This window comes from Scomber japonicus, chromosome 11, assembly GCF_027409825.1.
Source record: "Scomber japonicus isolate fScoJap1 chromosome 11, fScoJap1.pri, whole genome shotgun sequence".
NCBI classification, from domain to species: domain Eukaryota; kingdom Metazoa; phylum Chordata; class Actinopteri; order Scombriformes; family Scombridae; genus Scomber; species Scomber japonicus.
Genome location: NC_070588.1, coordinates 19,802,096 through 19,821,540, shown reverse-complemented (window position 1 = coordinate 19,821,540; position 19,445 = coordinate 19,802,096). Strand labels below are relative to the sequence as shown.

General features: G+C 41.3%; 1 protein-coding gene across 1 annotated transcript; it reads right to left on the bottom strand.

The window, feature by feature from the left end:
* Nucleotides 1–8,214: 8,214 nt before the first annotated feature.
* lrrc58b (leucine rich repeat containing 58b) lies at nt 8,215–18,597 on the bottom strand. Its single transcript, XM_053329059.1, has 4 exons — nt 17,889–18,597; nt 11,707–11,835; nt 11,274–11,551; nt 8,215–11,038 (listed from the first exon to the last, which is right to left on the bottom strand). Exons 1-4 carry the CDS (start codon nt 18,338–18,340, stop codon nt 10,845–10,847), a joined length of 1,053 nt encoding a protein of 350 aa, XP_053185034.1. The 5' UTR covers nt 18,341–18,597; the 3' UTR covers nt 8,215–10,844.
* Between the last annotated feature and the right edge of the window lie 848 nt (nt 18,598–19,445).

The window sequence follows — 19,445 nt, the reverse complement described above, 5'->3', positions numbered from 1 at the left end:
TCAACAAAGGTCAACCAACATCCAGCAGTGAGGGTCACTGTGCAAGCTGCAAGAACAGGGCCAGTCCCCAGACTGAGTTAAGTTTTAAGGACATGTTTTGACAGTTCAGAATAGTCATAAGTGTGTCTTTTTAAGTCCTGAGGCTAAACCACAAGTAATACCTGAGCTACCTGTGGCCTGGGATGTCTTACTTACAGTAAATGTAGGCCAAGCCTAACCTGTGATGTTTAACTTTCTGTTGCTCACTTCCCCATATGCCTTTCTTTAAGCCTAATTTTGTTTTAATTTATTGAACTATCAGGAGTATTGTAACATTTCTAACAGGATTTTGGGCTCATATAGGCTGAACTGAGTTTTCACGCTTGCCATTTAGCATTAAACCCCTCTCTTTCGCTTTGGAGATTAGAGTGGTGTAACCATGGGCGCAGCAAGATGTAAAGCCCGGTTCAGAAGCCAATATTGAAACATTCCTCCTCAGCCGGTAATCCGTTTATAAATGTATTCTTTAAGCTGAGTTAGAATGCAATTACTAGGATAATTTCTGGGCACATACTGCATTTTACTGGCTGGTGCCATAAATAAATCACCCATTAATTTAATCAAAAGATAGTTGTGATCTGCAAGAGTAACACCGCTGCCATTTGACTAGTTCAAGCAAAGCGCATAAGGAGACGCTCCTCATTTCATGTTTTTTCTAGATAAAATATTACAAATTATTAGTTCACTAATGATAATCAAATGTAAATTAGGACTATTATAAGAAAAAGTCAAACTACACACTTTAGACTTAAGCATTCATGGAGCATAAAATACTTTGACATTTTTACATCTTTCTCGGTTTGTCTCCATCAGCAGCGGTTGATTAAAGCGATTCCAACATGCGCTCACTCACAGCTGCATCAATGCAGCTGCACTATAAAATATCAAAGTTATGGATCACACCGTTTCAGAAAAAAAGAACACGTAAACCAATAAAGGAACAAAGAGAATAAACCAAATCAGAAGAAGAAGAAAAAAAGCAAACCTCGGTTTCCAAAGCGCATGGAGGATCCCGATGCCTCCAGCTCCCGGCACCATCGCGCAAGATTCAGAAAAGTTTTGATGAAAATGGAAAATAGATGAATAGATGATGTGGTGTCTAACATTGCTCCACAGGTGCCATCGCTACACACTTGGAATTAATCCACATGCCTTGATCTGTTCGTCAAAGTGTCCACAGGTCCTGTCACTCAGGAAAAGTTTAGCAGACTGCTGAGTTCTCATTTGAACGTGGAGGGAGGGAGGCGTGTGTGTCAGGGGAGGGAGGTGTGTGTGTGTGTACGTGTGTGTGTGTGTGTGTGTGTGTGTGTGTGTGTGTCCTCTTTCTCTCTCCCTTTCGTAAGCTTTCCAGCTACAGTTTCCCACCAAATTGGTTTAAGAGTGTGATGGGACCCATGTGAAGCAGAAGTTAGGGTTGTGACAGTGTGGGTGCAGCATGTTGCAGGGGCCTCAGGGGACTGGGTGGCATATGGGACAGGACGGCACATTCTGTGTCCACAATGCAAATAAATACGCTGAATAACAGCACTTGTTCTAATGGAAAGAGAAACACGCATCATCTCTATTTTGAGGTAGGTTACTGGAAACATATTTCTGCAGCAGCCTGGGAGAAATCAAGGATTAAAAGACAGTTTCTCTCTGCGTGCAGTGAGCCAGCAGAAACATTTCTGCATTTGTTCCGGCGGCCATAAGGAGCATAAAGGTGTTATTAAGACGTCACAGAGATTTACAGTGTGAACCTACATGCAGGGTCATTCCTGGTGAGGGTGTGTCACCACAGCTGACAGATGTAAGAGGGGAAACACAAACACATAGACATTATTTTGAAGAGAAGAATATGTAGATATTGACTGATCCTGTTAACCACCCCATCCCTTTCATTCATACACACATACACTTTTATTTCTCCTGAATTTGCTCAGTAATATGTTCACTGTCTCTGCCACAGCTTCTCTCTGGGCTTAAACACAAATAAAAACCACAAAGACATAGAAACAAATCTCATGTTCAAACACAGGCACAAACTTAAGCATAAGCTACATAAACTTATATCAAATATCAAAATGGACTGACTTCATTGTACATAAATCCCTGGTCTAGTGTTACAATGAATGGTGTAGAATGCAATAACACTTTTCAAAACAGAATCAGCTACATTTGTATTATGCAAGATTTTACTGTAAAAGACGAGAATTGTTGTATAAAGAATCCACTTGCAGATTTAAACAAAGCATTTATGCCATCAGGTAAACCCTTGTGTTTATTTGGATCTGTACTGTAGTGTCTCAGGATGTGGTTTATTTGCACACACATTCAGGTAAAAGTGAGTGACGGTAGCTAAGAAACAAAGTATGGCATTGCTCAGCAACATCAAGACTGGACATGAAATTACTGACACTAACTTCAATCATCTCAGAAAAGACATTCAGATGTTCAAAAAGCCTGACAATAATGACCTTCTATTCTCTATGATAGGCCCCTCTGTCAATGGAAACTCTGACTAATGCAATGAGGTAAACATCCACTAAAAACTAATGCTGAGATAATCAACTGTCAACATATCAAAGATGAAAAATTGTGAGTCACAGAAATGGTGAATGATAGCAGAACACAGGAGAAGAGCCTGTAAACTCAAGCGTTCATATCACATGACACTATGTTAGCAAAACACTGAGGGACTGAAACAGCATTGCCAGCTCTGTTACACGAAAAGCGTGGCAGTCGTGATTAGGTTTCCACTGAAGATCAGGTTCAAGACAGGTGGGCTGCACCAGTGCTCAGATTACTGGGAGCTTGAATATTTCATCTGGAGACACTGGATGGTGACTGAAAAAGCAGGAGTCAAAGATGAGAAGCTGGCCTGGAGGAATGAAACAGGACACGCATCGTTCTCCTCAGGTTACTACTGATCAACTCTCATCATTAAGCTGTTACAATTACCAAACACAGGCGTCACTAACAGTTGGTATATTTTTCTGATTATCCAAATATTATCAGCTGGAAGACCACCTATCAAAATAAATAACAAGCAAAGCTTTTAAACCAGTGACACACCGTTTCCTGTTTCACCACTCCTGACAGGCAGAGCCACCATTTCCTGACATGGAAGCATCTGCAGCTGTGATTCAACACCTGACCACCGTGTCAGCAAGTCCCACCGTTCTGCAGTGTTTGAGAGTGTGTGGGTGGAAATGCATTGTTCTGTGTGTGAAGCATCATCAACCCCGTCAACCCAGCAGTGTCTTTGCTACAGCCTGGACGCTCCCCTATGACATGCCCAGGTTTGCCCACTAACATACCCAGAGATAAATCCCTCTCTAGAATGCTGTGGTTCCTCCTGCCATGTTGCCATGGACCTGGATTAACAGCGCTGGATCAAAGCTCCCCAGCAGGTTCCTGCCATGGCGTTTCTACTGAAGGCAGTGATTATGATGACTGTGGAGGAAAAATATCAGACCTATTTGCTCACATTATTTTTCAGTGTAGTAATTGAGTACGCAATATGTTTCTTACTGAAGCGAATGGGAATGTGTGTCCAAACTTTTGGTTGATACTGTAGAAATTAGGTAATATGCAGTGTGGCATAACATTTTATTAAACATAACAATAATTAGTAATATATGTATTTAAAATATTTCCTTTGAGGTCATGATAGAAGTACTTTCTCCTTATAATGTGACAGTGAATATTTGTGCTCTCCAAAGGTTTAATTATGACTTGAGTGTGTTTATTGTTAACAGCAGTTTAACAAAAAATTAACAGACAAATAAAAACATCTTAACCCTTACATACTGTTCAGGTCAAATTTGACCCGTTTTGACATTTGACAGCTGTAAAAACACCACAAATGTCTTTTACTCTGAAAGTGGCACAAAATGCACAAAATGCACTTTTGTATAGGTGCTACAAAGTTACAGGTCAAGTTGTGTGATATATTTTTTTTCTCCAAAAATAAGTGGTGTAAAACCTAAAAAATACACTCTCCCTGCTCTCTGAAACATTAATCAATGCGTAATCACCCATTTATTGATCAGTCAGATTGGCTATTGATACATTTTAAACTATGTGGTTTAAAAATTTGGTGTAGACACTTTTTTTGAGGGGATTCTTAGACCAGGTGAAAACTGATCCATAACAGACTGCAAGAGTGTATGAATAGTATGTAAGGGTTAAATGAAGGGCTATTATCTTGATTTCAATAGTAGTTATACAAAAAATAAAATAAAATAAATCTAATCTTAAGGACCTCTTATTAACTTGTTTTAGGGGCTTTCAATAGTTTGACCAAAACATTAAAAAAATAAATAAATAACTCTTAAATAACTTTTTTTCCCTCAGAGATTTCAACAGTAGCTTGAAAAATTAAAAAAAGAAACTTGTGTGGTACATATGTGAGTCCATTTGTAAGGGAGCGGGAGTGGGGGGTGTATGAGTGCTTGGTATATCTGTATATCTGTATGTAAAAACTAGTAGGCTATGTGGACATTAAGGAGTTCACTCATAAAGGATGTGACACTTTCACTTTCACAATCACGCATTAAATTAACAGTATGATATTATTACATGCACACATTACATGGTTTCATTTCATGATCTCAACAGCTGGTGGGACATTTTCTTACATTTACAATGTCAGCTGCAAATAGTTAAGGGCCAAGAATGAATGGAACAGACTTAATAACAGTAAATGGGGAAGTTTAAAAGTTATTCACCATAGCAATCAAAACAACTCTACCACCACTAAGTTTCTCCTATGGGCTCCAACCAGACTCTCTCCTTGTAGGATTAACTTTGTCTGAGTGTTGTAAGGGTGTCTGCAGTGCGTGGCTGTCATGTGTAAAGGCTCAACTGAGTGTGCAATTGTAAATGTGAAACTTGTCATGTGTGAGGTCTGGTGCACATGTTAATGCACACTGGCTACAGCACGAGCTGATATGCTTCTGACTGAGGGCGATAAGAGGCTTAGAGAATCAAAACCCACTTATGTCAAAGCATTTTGTGCTTTGATGCACTGATCACCTGCAATACTGTATTGTTCACAGTTACTGTAAGTATCAAGCATGGCACCCCATGAAATTCAGTAACCAAAAAGACATTCAGAAAGAAGAGTGAATTCTTAAATATAATGGGGACAATAAAACATAATTATGGGAACAATGGCTACATACATTAGATACATATTTACCTTTCAGAGTTATAGTTGGAGAAAACAGAGAGAGCATCTTCCTTTTTTGAGCCCAAGCTTAATGTAAGAGGTTTCCAGGTCTCTAAGGCTCAAATTGAAAAGCTATTTTCTATAACTTTCAGTGTAACCTCAACTGAAGCCTATTTGTACGGTGGCCCTGAGGGTCAAAATACAACAACATGGATGATGGCAGTAGCTCTGCTCCTGCAGCGGGTCTCGAAGATGTCATTGATGGTTGGTAGCTCAGTCCCTGTGATTCTCTGTGCTGCCTTGATGACCCTCTGGAGCACCCGCTGCTCTTTCTGGTTGCATCCTGCATACCACATTGTGACGCAGTACATCAGGATGCTTTCCACTGAGCACCAGTAGAAGTTCCTGAGGAGGTTCTGTGGCAGGCCAGCCTTCCTAAGCATCCTCAGCATCCTCAGGAAAAACAGGCGTTGTTGTGCCTTTCCGGCGATGTAGGAGGAGTGTGTGGTCCAGGAGAGGTCCTCATTGATGTGTACCCCCAGAAATTTGAAACTGGGGTCCTCTCCAACGCTACTCTGTTGATGGTGACAGGAGCAGGCGCTGTCATTCTGGACCTCCTGAAGTCCACCACAATCTCCTTGGTTTTGTTGTTGTTCAGGATGCAATTGTTGGTGGAACACTAGGCTGTGAGGTTCTGGATCTCACACCTGTAGGTCAACTCATCCTCGTTGGAGATCAGCCCCACGGCTGTCGTGTCATCCGCAAACTTTGTGAAGGTGTTTGTTGCATGGACTGGCTGACAGTCGTGGGTGAAGAGGTTGAACAGGAGGGGGCTCAGCACAGATCCTTGGGGCACACCAGTGTTGATGGAGATAGTGGAGGATGTTTTCCCAGCATGACAGTCTCAGGGCAGTTGGTCAGGAAGTCCAGCGTTCAGTTGCAGATGGTGGAGTTCAGGCCCTCATCAGTGCATCCTGGCTTAATTCGTTGCACTTTTGCCAAACCAGGATGGAGATATGCGACTATGTCAAGCCAGGTCTAAGTAATTCAGATAAGTGCGCGTTCACGGCTTAGTTACATAGACCACTGATCGATCACAGATTTACTGATGCAGACATGGAAAAAAATGTGAGCTGTACACTTCTTACCAGGTGAGCAACAGCTTCCAATAAACTAATGAGGAGGTGAAACATATGTGTTAAAAGAGAAATAAGTCTGATGTAATTAAACTGAAAGAAAAAGCCTGACAGACAATAACTGACCGACTGAATTTGTAAGTATTCCAAATATATTACTAACCACTGCTCCACTGAAACTGTCATAGAATTACAATTCAAGGAGTTACTTTCATTCTCACAAATGAACAGTTGTACACTTTGCCTTAGAAGTGGGCAGTGGCAGTTCAGGTTTAACTCAGGAAATGTATCATAAAGACTAATTACAAACATTTATCTACAATGCAAGACTAACCATATTCACATATCTCTCTCTCTATCTATCTCTGAATGAATGAATTACTCAGAGGGTGTGGCCATGGAAGGTGTTGAACATGTGAGCAGGTGATTTCAACAGCCTACCAAATCTGATAGAGCTATAAACAGAACAGTGCATTTATTCAGATGTTCAGCATCTCTAACTGAATATAAGAGCATGCCTCTTGTGAGGAAATGCAGAACATGTGTGGGATGGTGAGGGCTCCGTGCTGCACGGTGCTGAACTTTGGGACCAAGCAGTCTGCACAGAAAGCTCCTGCCTGTCAGTAGCTTCTTCATCTAACACGTTGACATCCACACAAGGGCACGCCGCGGTGAAGAAAGACACATGAATGGGACTTGATGTATTACACTCACTGACTTCATTGAATCCACCTTTGTGTCATCAGCCATTTCTAATTATCTAAAAACCTGCAATAGCCTAATATTCATCAAACCTCTGACCACATTATGAACCGCAGTCTTCATAAAAACGACATGACAGTAAGCCTAACTAATGAGACTTGGTCAAGCCTTGCTTTTTCAGTTATCCTTGCTTTCTTAATTCTGCTTTTGTGCAACAGTCCTCTGGGTACTAAATTGTCATCCTTACCGTTTCCATGTTGTGAAATGCTATGTTTTGACCCTCAGGGCCTACATATATATGACTCCTAATTGCTGGGGACAAGTCTTGCTCTCCTCTTCCAGCAGTCTCAACTCAGTGCTTCTAGCGCATCAGAGTTGAGTCTCAGGTTGCATCCTCTAGTGTTAACATACGAAGGCCCTACATGTGCATGTGTGTGTTCACAAACCTTACATGTAACACAACTCCACACCATGTTCCCTGGGTGCCTGCTGCTGGTCTAAGGGTCCTGTCTGCACACGTGCTTGAGAGAGGGTGAAAATGAAGAGAGAAGAAACACACTGTGAAAACACAGGCACCCAGCTGTGAGCATTCAAAACAAACAAAATATGTGAAACTCAAAGGCTCGCTCTTGCCAGCCAGGCTGAAAGAAAGAAACACTAAGGCAAAAAACAAAATGAAAAAGAAAAAAAAAGAAATTGAATGAGTCGCTGAGGAATAGAAACTGTGAAAAGAAGAGGGAAAAAGTAGTTAGTGGCTCTTGGCAGGTGATGTTAAAGGATTAGTAGATTGTGCGAGGCAGAATGCACTCACCCTGGCATCTCTTGGTTCTGGGTTACAGAAAAGGTCTCTCAGTATTCAGTCTCCAGAATGAACTCACCCTCATATGCTAATGAAACCTGGACACATTCAAACTACAAAATTGGTTGGATTGGTTCATGTAAACACACACACAAAAACACACACACTTAAAACTCTCCAATGGTTGTTGTGCATCTTTTAACTACTGAAACAAAACCACATTGTATAACTGTCTTTCCTTTTAGCAACTGGCATCAAAATTTCAAATATGATGTGAGTTTAAAACAATAAAACAGTATAAAGTGTTTACTACTGTATTCAATCCTACATAGACACACTTGGCTTTATCTAAATCACACAAGATCATGACTCATACACACATCCAAGATATTACAATCAGTCTTTATTATTGTTATTATATACTGTACAGTCTACTTACATCTTCTGAATGGGGTAAAAGTACATACAATTAATTATATATTCAGTTTAAGTGCCATCTATTCTGCATGTCATTTAAATATGTAATGTTTTACATTTGAAAAAGGATTTGTATAAAAGCAGTTATTTTGTTAAAAAAAGTGATTTACTTTTTTACTGTGGTTAAGCTAAAAAAAATGCAAAATCACTTTAAAAAGACTTCTAGTTAATTTTGTCACATTTCAGGGTGCATATATCACATTTCTTCATACTCTTTCACTGTGTTAAAAATAACCATTAGTAAGGCACTTAGCAAAGGCTCTAGTATAGGTGCTACTGTAACATAAGGCATTCCTCTGTTTTCTAAACATTAAGGTCTAATGTGAAGCCAGGCAGAGTTCCTCCTCCTCACTAATGGACACAAACTGTCCATTAGTCCAACTGGGAGACAATAAAATGTCCCAGCTTTCCACACCAAGCAGAGAGACTAAGCAGAGATATAACCAGGACCAGAAACATTATCTATTTCAGTTCAGAAAAGAGGAGTGGAGTTTCTGTCTCAAACAGACTAAATTCAGAACTATTCAGATTACATTTCTGTCTATGGACTCTGTTCACACACATCTGTATGTTTATGCTCAGAAAAAAACCTCAACCTCCCTGAACAAAAACATGAAGGCTACCACAGTGTTTTTCAGAATAGCTTTTGTTTCTATGGTTTTCCCTGGTCCGCCCCACATCCACTTCCTGTGAGTAGGCCTGGCATTCTTCCACATACTCTCATAACCCATGTTCTGGGTTAACTTGAAACAAACATGCCATCATGGCAAACTTTTGCAAGACTGGTGTGCAATGAGCACAATGTTGACAAAAACACTGATAACGGACTGCCACCTTGAACTTTTAATATGTGGGACAACTGCACAAATCCTTTGCCCAGTAGAACCACAGACTGTGTAAATAAGGCCATCCCACACAGTCTCTATCAGTTTAGAGTACTGTAGATTAAAAGTATTAGTTTCTGCTGACATATTTTCCCACTGCACAGCAGCTTTAATTCTCACTCAGTCTGAGACATTTTTATGAAAGCTGGCTGTGCGTTTCCAGCAGAAAATAAACCCAACACATTGTTCATATCCAAACTTTCAGAAAATGCAGAAAGTTGTGCTGTAGCTACTATAAAGCATAAAGTGACACATGAAAGATAAAGTATGCTGTCTGAAGAAGGGAAAAATCATGCTGCTCCTTCACCTAACAGACTTTTACTGCCCTCCTATGCTCAACCATGAGACCAACACCTTGATGGAGTCATGAGTGACACACTATGGATTTGCATGGCTACATGGGAAATAAGAGGTTTCCTTTACTTGTGCAGACCTGCCAACCCCCGATTAAATTTTTGAGTACCACTTCTGCAACCTACATACATCAGATGCCAATCACTGCTGTTGGCCCAATGAATTATTGTACATAGTTATATGCATTACTTATTGTGTACTTAATTTGCAATGGGGTTTTTTCCTTTAGGTTTTCTAAGACTAGGCAAAGTTAAAGCCTAAACAGTACTAACACATGCACACACACCGCTCTCTGCCCTCAGTTATCTCCCGCAGTATCTCACAGTGACTTTTCCACTCTTCCTCTCCTCACTTCAAAAGTATCCTCAGCGAGAAGCTGGCCACGTTACTTCTCATGTGTATGTGTAACCAAGGGTGGTGGGTAATACAGGCTAGAGAGGGCTAAGTGTTCCCTAAACTTACTACAGGCTTTTGTACACCCTACACTGAATCCTGGTAATGTTCATTATTGACAACGCCTTGTGTCAGCAGTTGAAAGACCAACACGTTATATAGCCCCGAAGTTAGCAACAACCTGCACGCTGTAAGCACTACTGAAACTACTGCTCATTTCATTGAGAAAGATCAGGAGTTTGCAGTCTCTATGATCTCACAAGCAAGTAACATATCTTAGAGCATGACAGGTGAAATATAAATACATGGGCTTGACTGATTTGGGGAGGCCTGCAGCTATTTCTAGGTCCACACAACGTGGCAAGACTGACATTAAAAACTAGTGTGCAAGGTAACCTTTCATTAGTCTTTTTTTGTTTTTCTTTATTGGTAGAGTGTACTGGTAAGAGAAGAAACCATCATGCCAGCATAATGTCTCGACTGGCTTGGCTACCATTTATCCATTTATCCTAAAGCCCACTGGCTTCTTTTTGTGTACCTTAAAATAACAACTCGTACCAACGTACTTTGATGTCAAAATGCATGCCTTCTACAAAAATGTGCACAAGTTGGCAGGTCTGCTTTTGTTAGTGAAAGTGAACAGAAAGTTCCTACTCAAGAATTCCACTTAACCTATTTTCAATGTTTGGCCACTGTAGAAAAGGACCACTGTATCACATTCTGTGCATATAAGTAACCGTATGCAAAAACATACACATACATCTGTTGAGATTGTGTGCATGCATGATTGTCCATATATGTGTAGTGAAGTCTGACAGCAAGTCCATCTTTGCAGACATATTGAAACAGTGACAGACTGATGATGCTGGGCTTGGCCAGAGGGTCAGAGGCTTCTCTGTGTCACACTATCCCAGAAGCACCCTCTGCAGGCGGTCAGCAGGCACGCTGCTCTCATCCTCCGACTCTGCGTCGCTTTGGGGGTTAGAGCTGCAGGGAGAGGTACACTCAGGGGAGCACAAGTAGTGCATGAGGGGAAGCCGGTACTTTCCACAGAAGTCCACAAATTTAATATGGCGCACACATGAATCGAAGTACACACCTGGAGAAGAGAGTGAAAACAAAAACAAAGGCTGGTCTGTGACTTCGTTCGTATCGTTCTGTGCAGATGTATACATCAACCCTAATCCTTTGCAATCAGACAGATAGAAGACGAGAGTACAAAGTAAGTTTTCACATATTTAAATAAAATGTCACAGCTGAATATATATAAAAAAAATCATAAATCAAAAGATGGCACAACACTAATCAGTGAAAGCAAAAGTAAACCCTCTTACCAGCACACTTTGGGTTGGGGCACTTGCTGGCCAGGTCCAGGTAACGCAGCAGGTTTGAGGGCAGTTCGTGGGGAAAGTACGGAATATTTCTGCTCTTAATGGTACGTCCTGACAACTCTAGCAGCGAGGGCGGGTCGTAGGTCATCTCCTTGACAAAGCGCACAACCAGTGGGTTCCCACGCAGACTGAGCTCTTGCAGGTGCACCAGGCTAAGGATCTCCCTTGGCAGGTAAGTGAGCAAGTTGTTGTGGAGACTTAGAGATCGCAGCGAGTAAAGCCTGTGAAATGACGAAGCACTTAGTCATGTTTGGTAAATGAAGTGATCAATGCCGGTCAACTCCATGTATTGTGTAATGTAGTGTATGTTATCTCTGAGAAAAGAGTTTACAGCAGTATAAACTGGTTATATAGTGTGGGTGTGTGCTACAATTACCTAGTGAGCTGTGGGGGGACACTTTGGATGCGGTTGTCACATAAGACCAGGTAGCTGAGGTAGGGCAGGTTGGCCACTTCTGGAGGAATGGCTGAGATGAGGTTTCCACCCAAATACAACATTTCCAGGCTGACAGAAACAAAGAGAGGAAAAGAGTCCATTCAAAATCAAGTTAGATGTTGAGAAAATACAAAAGACTACAGAGGACAGTATAGCAGTGATTTTAATTGTGATTTGGTTCCAATTTTTTAAAATCAAAACCTTTTTTGTTTGATGTACCTCACAGTCCTTCATTGACATGAGTTCAGATGGTACTGCTGACTAAGGTTGGTGGGAGCAGTGTACTGTGCAGTCAGCCTTCATTGGCTGGTAGTTTATTGCTTATTGTGTTAAACTATACACTCACACTAATGATAGGCCTCACATTTATTTTAAATCCTATTCCTGTGTTTATTTAACTAATACACACAAATAAGTGACTATATGGTGTTCCAACACATTTCTGTACAGTCTACAGGTATTATTTTTATTATGGGCAGCAGGGAGTGACTGTAGTTTAATGTGAGACACTAAACTGATAACAACTACAGTCAACACCAGATAGTTGATCATTTTGCATTAACAGTGACATATGGGTGACTCACAGTCTCCGTTTAACCAAACAGAGAGAATGGTGCTATGCAGTAAAAAAGTTTATAGTGTTTGAGACAACAAATTTTAGCTTCAACATCAGCAGTTTACATTGGCCGCAGCATCAGTGTTGCAATATCCAGGTCTATATTTCAGGGGGTTAGGACCTGGTCAACAAAACTCAGTGACCCCCAAATTAAAACTAATTCAAACCACAAGGGGGAGCTGAAGATGCATGTTTTCATGCTTACAGGTGCCATATGTAGGAAATGGCCACCTGTCAAGTTCATACTCCACACACTAAACACTAAACATTGGACCAAATCATCAGAAAGTTGTCCACCCCTATCATAAGAAGATCCGTCCTATAGGTCTTTCTTCCCTCCTCCCCCTCCCCCCAACACAGAGATGTCAGTGATATAACATCAGCACTGTCAATTCTTCACATTCTGTTACATTTTGAATGTTTTAAATGAAAATTCTTACATATAGGATAATCTCACGTCAACTTTTTTTTTTGCTTTATACACATTTATGCATCACCAACTCACAGGGGAAAAAAATGTGTGGAATAATTTTTCCTAACTGAGATGAACAAAGTATTTGTGATGATCTCAAAACCACTGCTTCCAAGTTCAGAAGACAACTCAAAAGATATATGTTGCTTGTAGTATTACAACAAAAAGGACCCTGGTAGGTTAATGGATGTATAGAGTACACAGGGGTGTAATTGGGGGTGAAACACAGAGAGAGAAACAGAGAGAGAGAGAGAGAGAGATAGAGAGTGTGAGAGAGAGAGATAGAGAGTGTGAGAGAGAGAGATAGAGAGAGAGGGAGAGAGAGAGACAGAGACAGAGACAGACAGAGAGAGAGAGAGAGAGAGAGAGAGAGAGAGAGAGAGAGAGAGAGAGAGAGAGAGAGAGAGAGAGCAATGGATGGTTGGTCAGCGAAAGTAAGCTGTCAGGCCATCTGCCTGCTGGAACTGATGACACAGCGACTGCGAGACAGGAAGCCATTATACTGTCCTTGGTGGCTGAGCACTGATCAAGCCCACTCTATGATGGGAACTGAGACATTCAGGGTCTGCTCACTGTCCAGTGTCCTCACACACATAAACACACACACAAGTCAGCCAGCAGAGGCTTAGGTTAGTTGTTGCATGTTTTAGGGGAAGTATTAAAAGCTCAGCATTTTCACAAGTGAGACACTGCAATGAGAAACACTGGGCCATAGCTAGTTTATATAGGCTGTACTGTTAAAACTTAGGAAATGATACGATAGAAACAGTCTAACAGCTGGCACCCTTCTTATGTCAATTTCACTCACTCTCTTCAGGCCAGCTGGACTCCTGCTACATGCGACAGCTTATGTAGTGCTGCAATTAGTGTTGTCGTGAGACTATAATGATGACTCTGAAATGATAGAAAACTAAATATCTTTATACCGAAACAACACCATGGCAAAAACATAAACACATTGGGAAAAATAATGTAATAATATATTTAGTCTGGATGTGAAACATGTACATAGGGCAAGCCCATGGACACAAAGCCCCCTGACTGTCGGCTATGTAAGCAAAAGAATGTCATATTTCACTCTGTGCATCTGCTGTAGCAGGAGTGGAAGCAGAGTGCTACACATACACACTAACCTGCTGTCACATATTGATGCAGCTAATTCAGCTTATTAAAACAATGTCATTTCTAAGCTATAGCCACAAAATGGGCTATAGTACTGTTTTTAAGGCGGGGTATTGTGATACCGTCCTAGTATCCGTATTCCATGCTACACTATTTGTTGTTTGTGTCCCTTTTCTCAATTCTCAGGTGTTTTAATTCATTTTAGACCCCTGAGCTATAAGCAGGTTAAACTGAAAACAAACTGAGTCAATTTTTCAATTATGTGCTTTTGTTCATAGTTAGTATTCTCTGTACAGATGTACACAAGCTGAAAGACATTTTTTCTCTCCTGTGCGGCTACATAAAAATACTGTTTTGATAATTTGTTCATTTGCTGTCTCTGTTTTTCTTATTGATTACATGTTGTAATAATGTATGTAATAATAATAATAATAATAATAATAATAATAATAATAATAATAACAATGTGTCTTAAATGTATTCCCTGGCATTGAAACTAAAATTTCTACTATGAGTAATTCCTGTGGGTTTAGCTGGAAAAACCAATCTCTGGCAGTATAAAATAGCTAAGCATGATGAATCATCACGTTACAGGATTTAAGTCTGGAAATGAGCATGACAGAGGAAACAGCAATAGTGGAATGGGAATACAAAGTCACATATGGTTTCAGTTATCAAAACTAATCCAGCAAAAAATAGAAATAGAAAACTGACCACATTTAAATTACATTTTCATAAATACATTGTGTGACTAGCTATAGTGGATTCTGTTTTGAGAAGACTGTTGCCAGGTTAAGTAGGTGGGTCAACTCTGATAAAATGGGAAGAGATGCGGCATACAGACTGCAAATGCAACAGAAGGCTTATCCCGATGAAGCTTTTATTGTGGCTGGAGATTTTAATCAGGCCTGTCTAAAGACTGTTTTACCCAAGTTTGTGCAATATGTGCAAGGTCCCACCAGAGGCAAAAACACACTAGACTGGGTCTATTCAAACCTAAAGGAGGACAATACCCATTCCCCACCTGGGCATGTCTGACCACATCTCGCTGCTCAGTGTGCCAGCCTACAAACCCCTCAGGACAAGAATCAAACCAACCATGAGAACTGTGAAAACCTGGCCTGAGGGAGCACTCAGCCAGCTGCAGGACTGTGCCAACACAGAATAGACTGTCTTTGATCACCTGGAGCTAAACGAACACACTGAGACTGTACTGTTTTACATTAAGACCTGCATTGACAATGTCACGGTGGACAAACAGATCAGAGTGTTTATTAATCGGAAACCCTGGATGACAGAGGTTAGGGCCCTATGATTTCCGCAATCGTGGAATTGGCTGATTAAAACAGAATTTATTTTTATTGCGGAATTTGCCATTATTTGACTGAAATGCTGTTTTCGTGTGGAAGAGGAACGTAAACTGCACGGAGGGAAGCAAATCTGGGTGGCACAACAAGCCCCCTCCACACACTGAGACCATCTCCCTTCAAAACAATGTAAGCATGGCAAAGCGGCCAGCCACAGCTCTGTCTTCATCGGAGAAAAAACTTTGAAAACTCGACACTAACCCCTCAGTACAGAGCTGAGCAGTTCCTGAAGGACTTCTATGTGTCAGGTGAACTGTTGTTTTGCAAAAACACACTGTTTTTGTTAGTAAAATAACAGTAAAAGGTAAAAAAACAGGATTCACAAAAATTAAAAACGGAAAAAACAGAATTTGGGAAGAAATAAAACAGATTTCATAGGTCCCTAAGAGGTGCAGTCACTGCTGAGGGCCAGAGTATCTGCTTTTAAAGCTGGTGACCGAGACTTGTACACCGTGGCCAGAGCAAACCTGAGGAGAGGAGTTAAAGCTGCCAAAAGGGACTATAAAAGGAAGATGGAGAACCATCTGGCTGACAACAACCTGAGGCAAGTGTGGCAGGGTTTACAGCATCTAATGAACTATAAGGTCATCTCGTCGGAGATAACAAATGCTGATGGCTCGCTGGTGAAGGAACTGAAACCCTTTTTGACCCGCTATGAGGCAGAGAGGCCCCACCCTGCTCCTACGACCTCACGGCCCTCCAGCACTCATCTGCTTGGGCTGCAGGAAGATCAGCTGAGAGGGGTTCTGAGGCCGTAAACCCACACAAAGCGGCAGGACCAGACAGGATACTGGGCAAAGTACTGAGGGCCTGTGCTGACCAGCTGTCAGGGTTCCTAATGAGGATCTTTAACACCTCCCTGAAACAGGCCACCGTCCCACCCTGCCTGAAAGCAGCCACCATCATTGTCCACTGACCTGGACTTCTCATCCCTCACCTGCGACTGCATCAACAGCTCCCTGACGAACTGCCCACAGACAGTGAGGGTTGGGCCCCACACATCCTCCACCACTCACACATCATCAAGTTCGCAGACGACACTACAGTGGTGTGTCTCATCTCCGACGGCGACGAGACAGTGTACAGAGAAGAGGGTCAGAGGCTCGTAGCCTGGTGTTCAAAAAACAACCTTTTGCTGAACACCAGCAAAAACCAAGGACATAGTGATGGACTGGAGGAGGAAGAGAGTAGACCCCGCCCCACTACAGATAGACAGTGTCTGTGTCGAGAGAGTCTCCTCATTCAGGTTTCTCCTGTGCATGTGGCTGACGACCTAACATCATGCCACGACAGAAAGCATGCTGACATTACTGCATCATGGTGTGGTATGTCGGAACAAAAAATTATCGGCTGCCCCCTGCCCTCCCTGGAGGATATCGCAGACTCTCGGGGGCTTAACAGGGCAAGGAAGATCCTGTCTGACCCATCTCACCCCGGCCAAGACCTTTTCAACCTTCTGCCCTCCGGGAGAAGATATAGGGCCTTGAGGAGCCGAACAAACTGGCACAGAAACACTTTTTATCCTTGGGCAATCAGGCTCGTAAACAATTAACCCTCACGTCTTCTTCTATCTTCCTTGTATTAAAGGGTGTACCTCAGAGATGTGTAATGGGACCATTATTATTTTCCATACAAGTTAATAATCTTTACAAAAACTTATAAAATGCACTGTCCCGTTTTATGCTGATGATACTGTTACCTATTGCCCTTCCCCATCAGTAGTCCTTCAGTCGGGGCTTATATTGTTAAAAAGAAAGCTGGGTACTCTCAAATTGTTCAGTTGTTTTTTTAGACAAGTGATGTTCATCAAGACCAGCTAGCTTAACTGTCAGCGGACACTCGGCCGATTCTGAATCAAATTGTTACACCAAAAATTAAAATCGTCTTGAATGTTGAGATTCCCAAAGATTCCCATCCCTAGTTCCTCCTTTCCTGTGTACATACATGAATTTAAAATCAATAGGGCTGTGTTCTCATGATGTTCTACTGATGTCAGTACCCTAACTTTAAGCAAATTCACTTTTAAATATGCTGCCCCTTACCTCTGGACTAATGTAAAGTAGGGCTTGAAATTGTCAGAGCTGATAACTGTTATAAAGCCAAAATTAAAATCAAGTAAATTCTAAAATGACCTACAAAATAGTAATAAACCTACTCTTAGTAGTTACTAGGTCAGAAGACTCATTGATACATCAAGAAAATAATGGACAGAACAAAGATAATGAAAATAATGATTGGTAGCAGCCCTTGTTCTTACCTTATTTTGTATGCATGTAAATTAAATCTTGTCTACATGCTTGCTGCACTTAAAACATTTTAGTATACTTTTTTGTAGGATATTAAGTGGATATCGTGAATACTTAACTTATTCCTCTTGTCTGTTTATATAGAGTTTGTTTATTGACTCAACTGCAATGTTTCTGCGACCAACTGTGTAACTTTTATCAGTTTAAGGTCATGTCAACCTCTTGGCAAGATACCAGACCTACTTTTGATGATGATGATGCCCAGTTAGGTCAACAGTTCTGTTTCCTCCTTTACCTACCTGGTTAGATTTTCTATCTCTGCAGGTATACTCTTCAGTCTATTTCCGCCAATGGAAAGTGATTGCAGGCGCAGCAGTTTCATGCACTGAAGCGGGATCTCTTCAAATCGGTTGCCCCCAAAGTTCAACACCTCTAGCTGTAATGAACCGAACTCCTTGGGCAGTGAAAACTCATCCAGGCGGTTGTTCTTGGCTATCAGTGTTTTCAGCTTGGTCAGTCGCGTAATGCCCTCACAGATGGACGTCAGTCTGTTGTTACTGATGTCCAAAAACTCGAGGTTGCAGAAAAGGCTGACCGACGAGGGGAGCGAGTCCAGACGATTGTGGTTCAGGTAGAGCTGTTTAGCGTCCCTCTTCCTCTCGTCGCTGATACTGTCAACGCTAAAAGTGTTCAAACTCAAACGGGAGTAATCAAGCACGCCGTCACCCGCTGCCCCTTCGTGAATCTCCATTTTGGCAATTTTTAGCGTGAATTTAAACTGTGAACGAAGTCCTTGTGGAAGTTTTGGTGTTGGCTGAAACGCCCCCGTGGACCGCCAGTTAGCTCCAGGTCCCGTTGTCTGTTGTTAACGTGGGAACCGAAAATATCTCTTTACTCCCTCTTGTAACATTCAGCCGCATCTCGCTAGTGGAAATCTAGGTCACTAACTCAGTGCTGAGAGCAAGCGACATGTATCCACACTCAGCAATGTGTCGCTCTGCTACAATGCAGCCGTTCTTTGGGGAATATTTACTTCCATGTTTAGCGATTGGCTAAACCTGAGAGAAAACCCGCCCACCGCACAATTGATTGGCTAATCTCCCAATCTGTCATATTGCATGACTAATTCTTAAGGCTTTTTGAAACAAGTTTATTACTCACTTTAGTGACGTTTTTGTAATCGTGAACTACCACGTTGATGGGTGTAATGTAGGCGATTAAGCGTTTAAGTCTTACATCAACGGGTGACTGATGATTGACGATCCGCTGTACCAGCTGCCCAGTTCCGTCTACCATTATGCAATACCCCTGTTCTGTTACATTATGCAAGACTGTGCTGACTAAGACGTGCATAGAATGAGGAAAAAGTACTGGAGAACTGGGTTCCTCCCACTGTATTCAGTTATTTGTGTGATTTGACAGATATTCTGTTTTCAGAACGAATTGCAGATTAAGATTTTACTTTACTTCCAGTGTAGGCTGCTGCTACAAACCACCAAAGAAAAAGCAAACTTTATGCCAAGTGGATTTAACAAACATTGTGACACTGCTAACATTGTAAGACTGAAAAATGTGTCATTCAAGTATGTAAAGATTTATATATATATATATATATATATATATATATATAATGGATATAAAAAAATATATTATACAGTGACACAGTAGTCCTGTGTCTTTTATAGCCTTAAGTGTCTTTGAGTTCCTTTAAAGGTGCTGTATGAATAAAATGTATTTATTAATTAATGAATGCACACTGTCTCACAGTGGAAACATTTATCAAAATAATGTACTGGTAGAATAGTAACAGAGGGTCTATGTACAGAGAATGTTGAAGTGCTTTAGTGGTTGTAAAG

What these genes read in the sequence shown, in the direction of transcription:
- lrrc58b (XM_053329059.1), bottom strand. Translation starts at nt 18,340, where the DNA reads ATGGAGATTCACGAAGGGGCAGCGGGTGACGGCGTGCTTGATTACTCC. An exon ending in GTCCCCCCACAGCTCACTAG is followed by an intron (nt 11,552 to 11,706) that starts GTAATTGTAGCA and finishes GTCATTTCACAG; the next exon opens with GCTTTACTCGCTGCGATCTC. An exon ending in CCCCAACCCAAAGTGTGCTG is followed by an intron (nt 11,039 to 11,273) that starts GTAAGAGGGTTT and finishes TCTCTTCTCCAG; the next exon opens with GTGTGTACTTCGATTCATGT.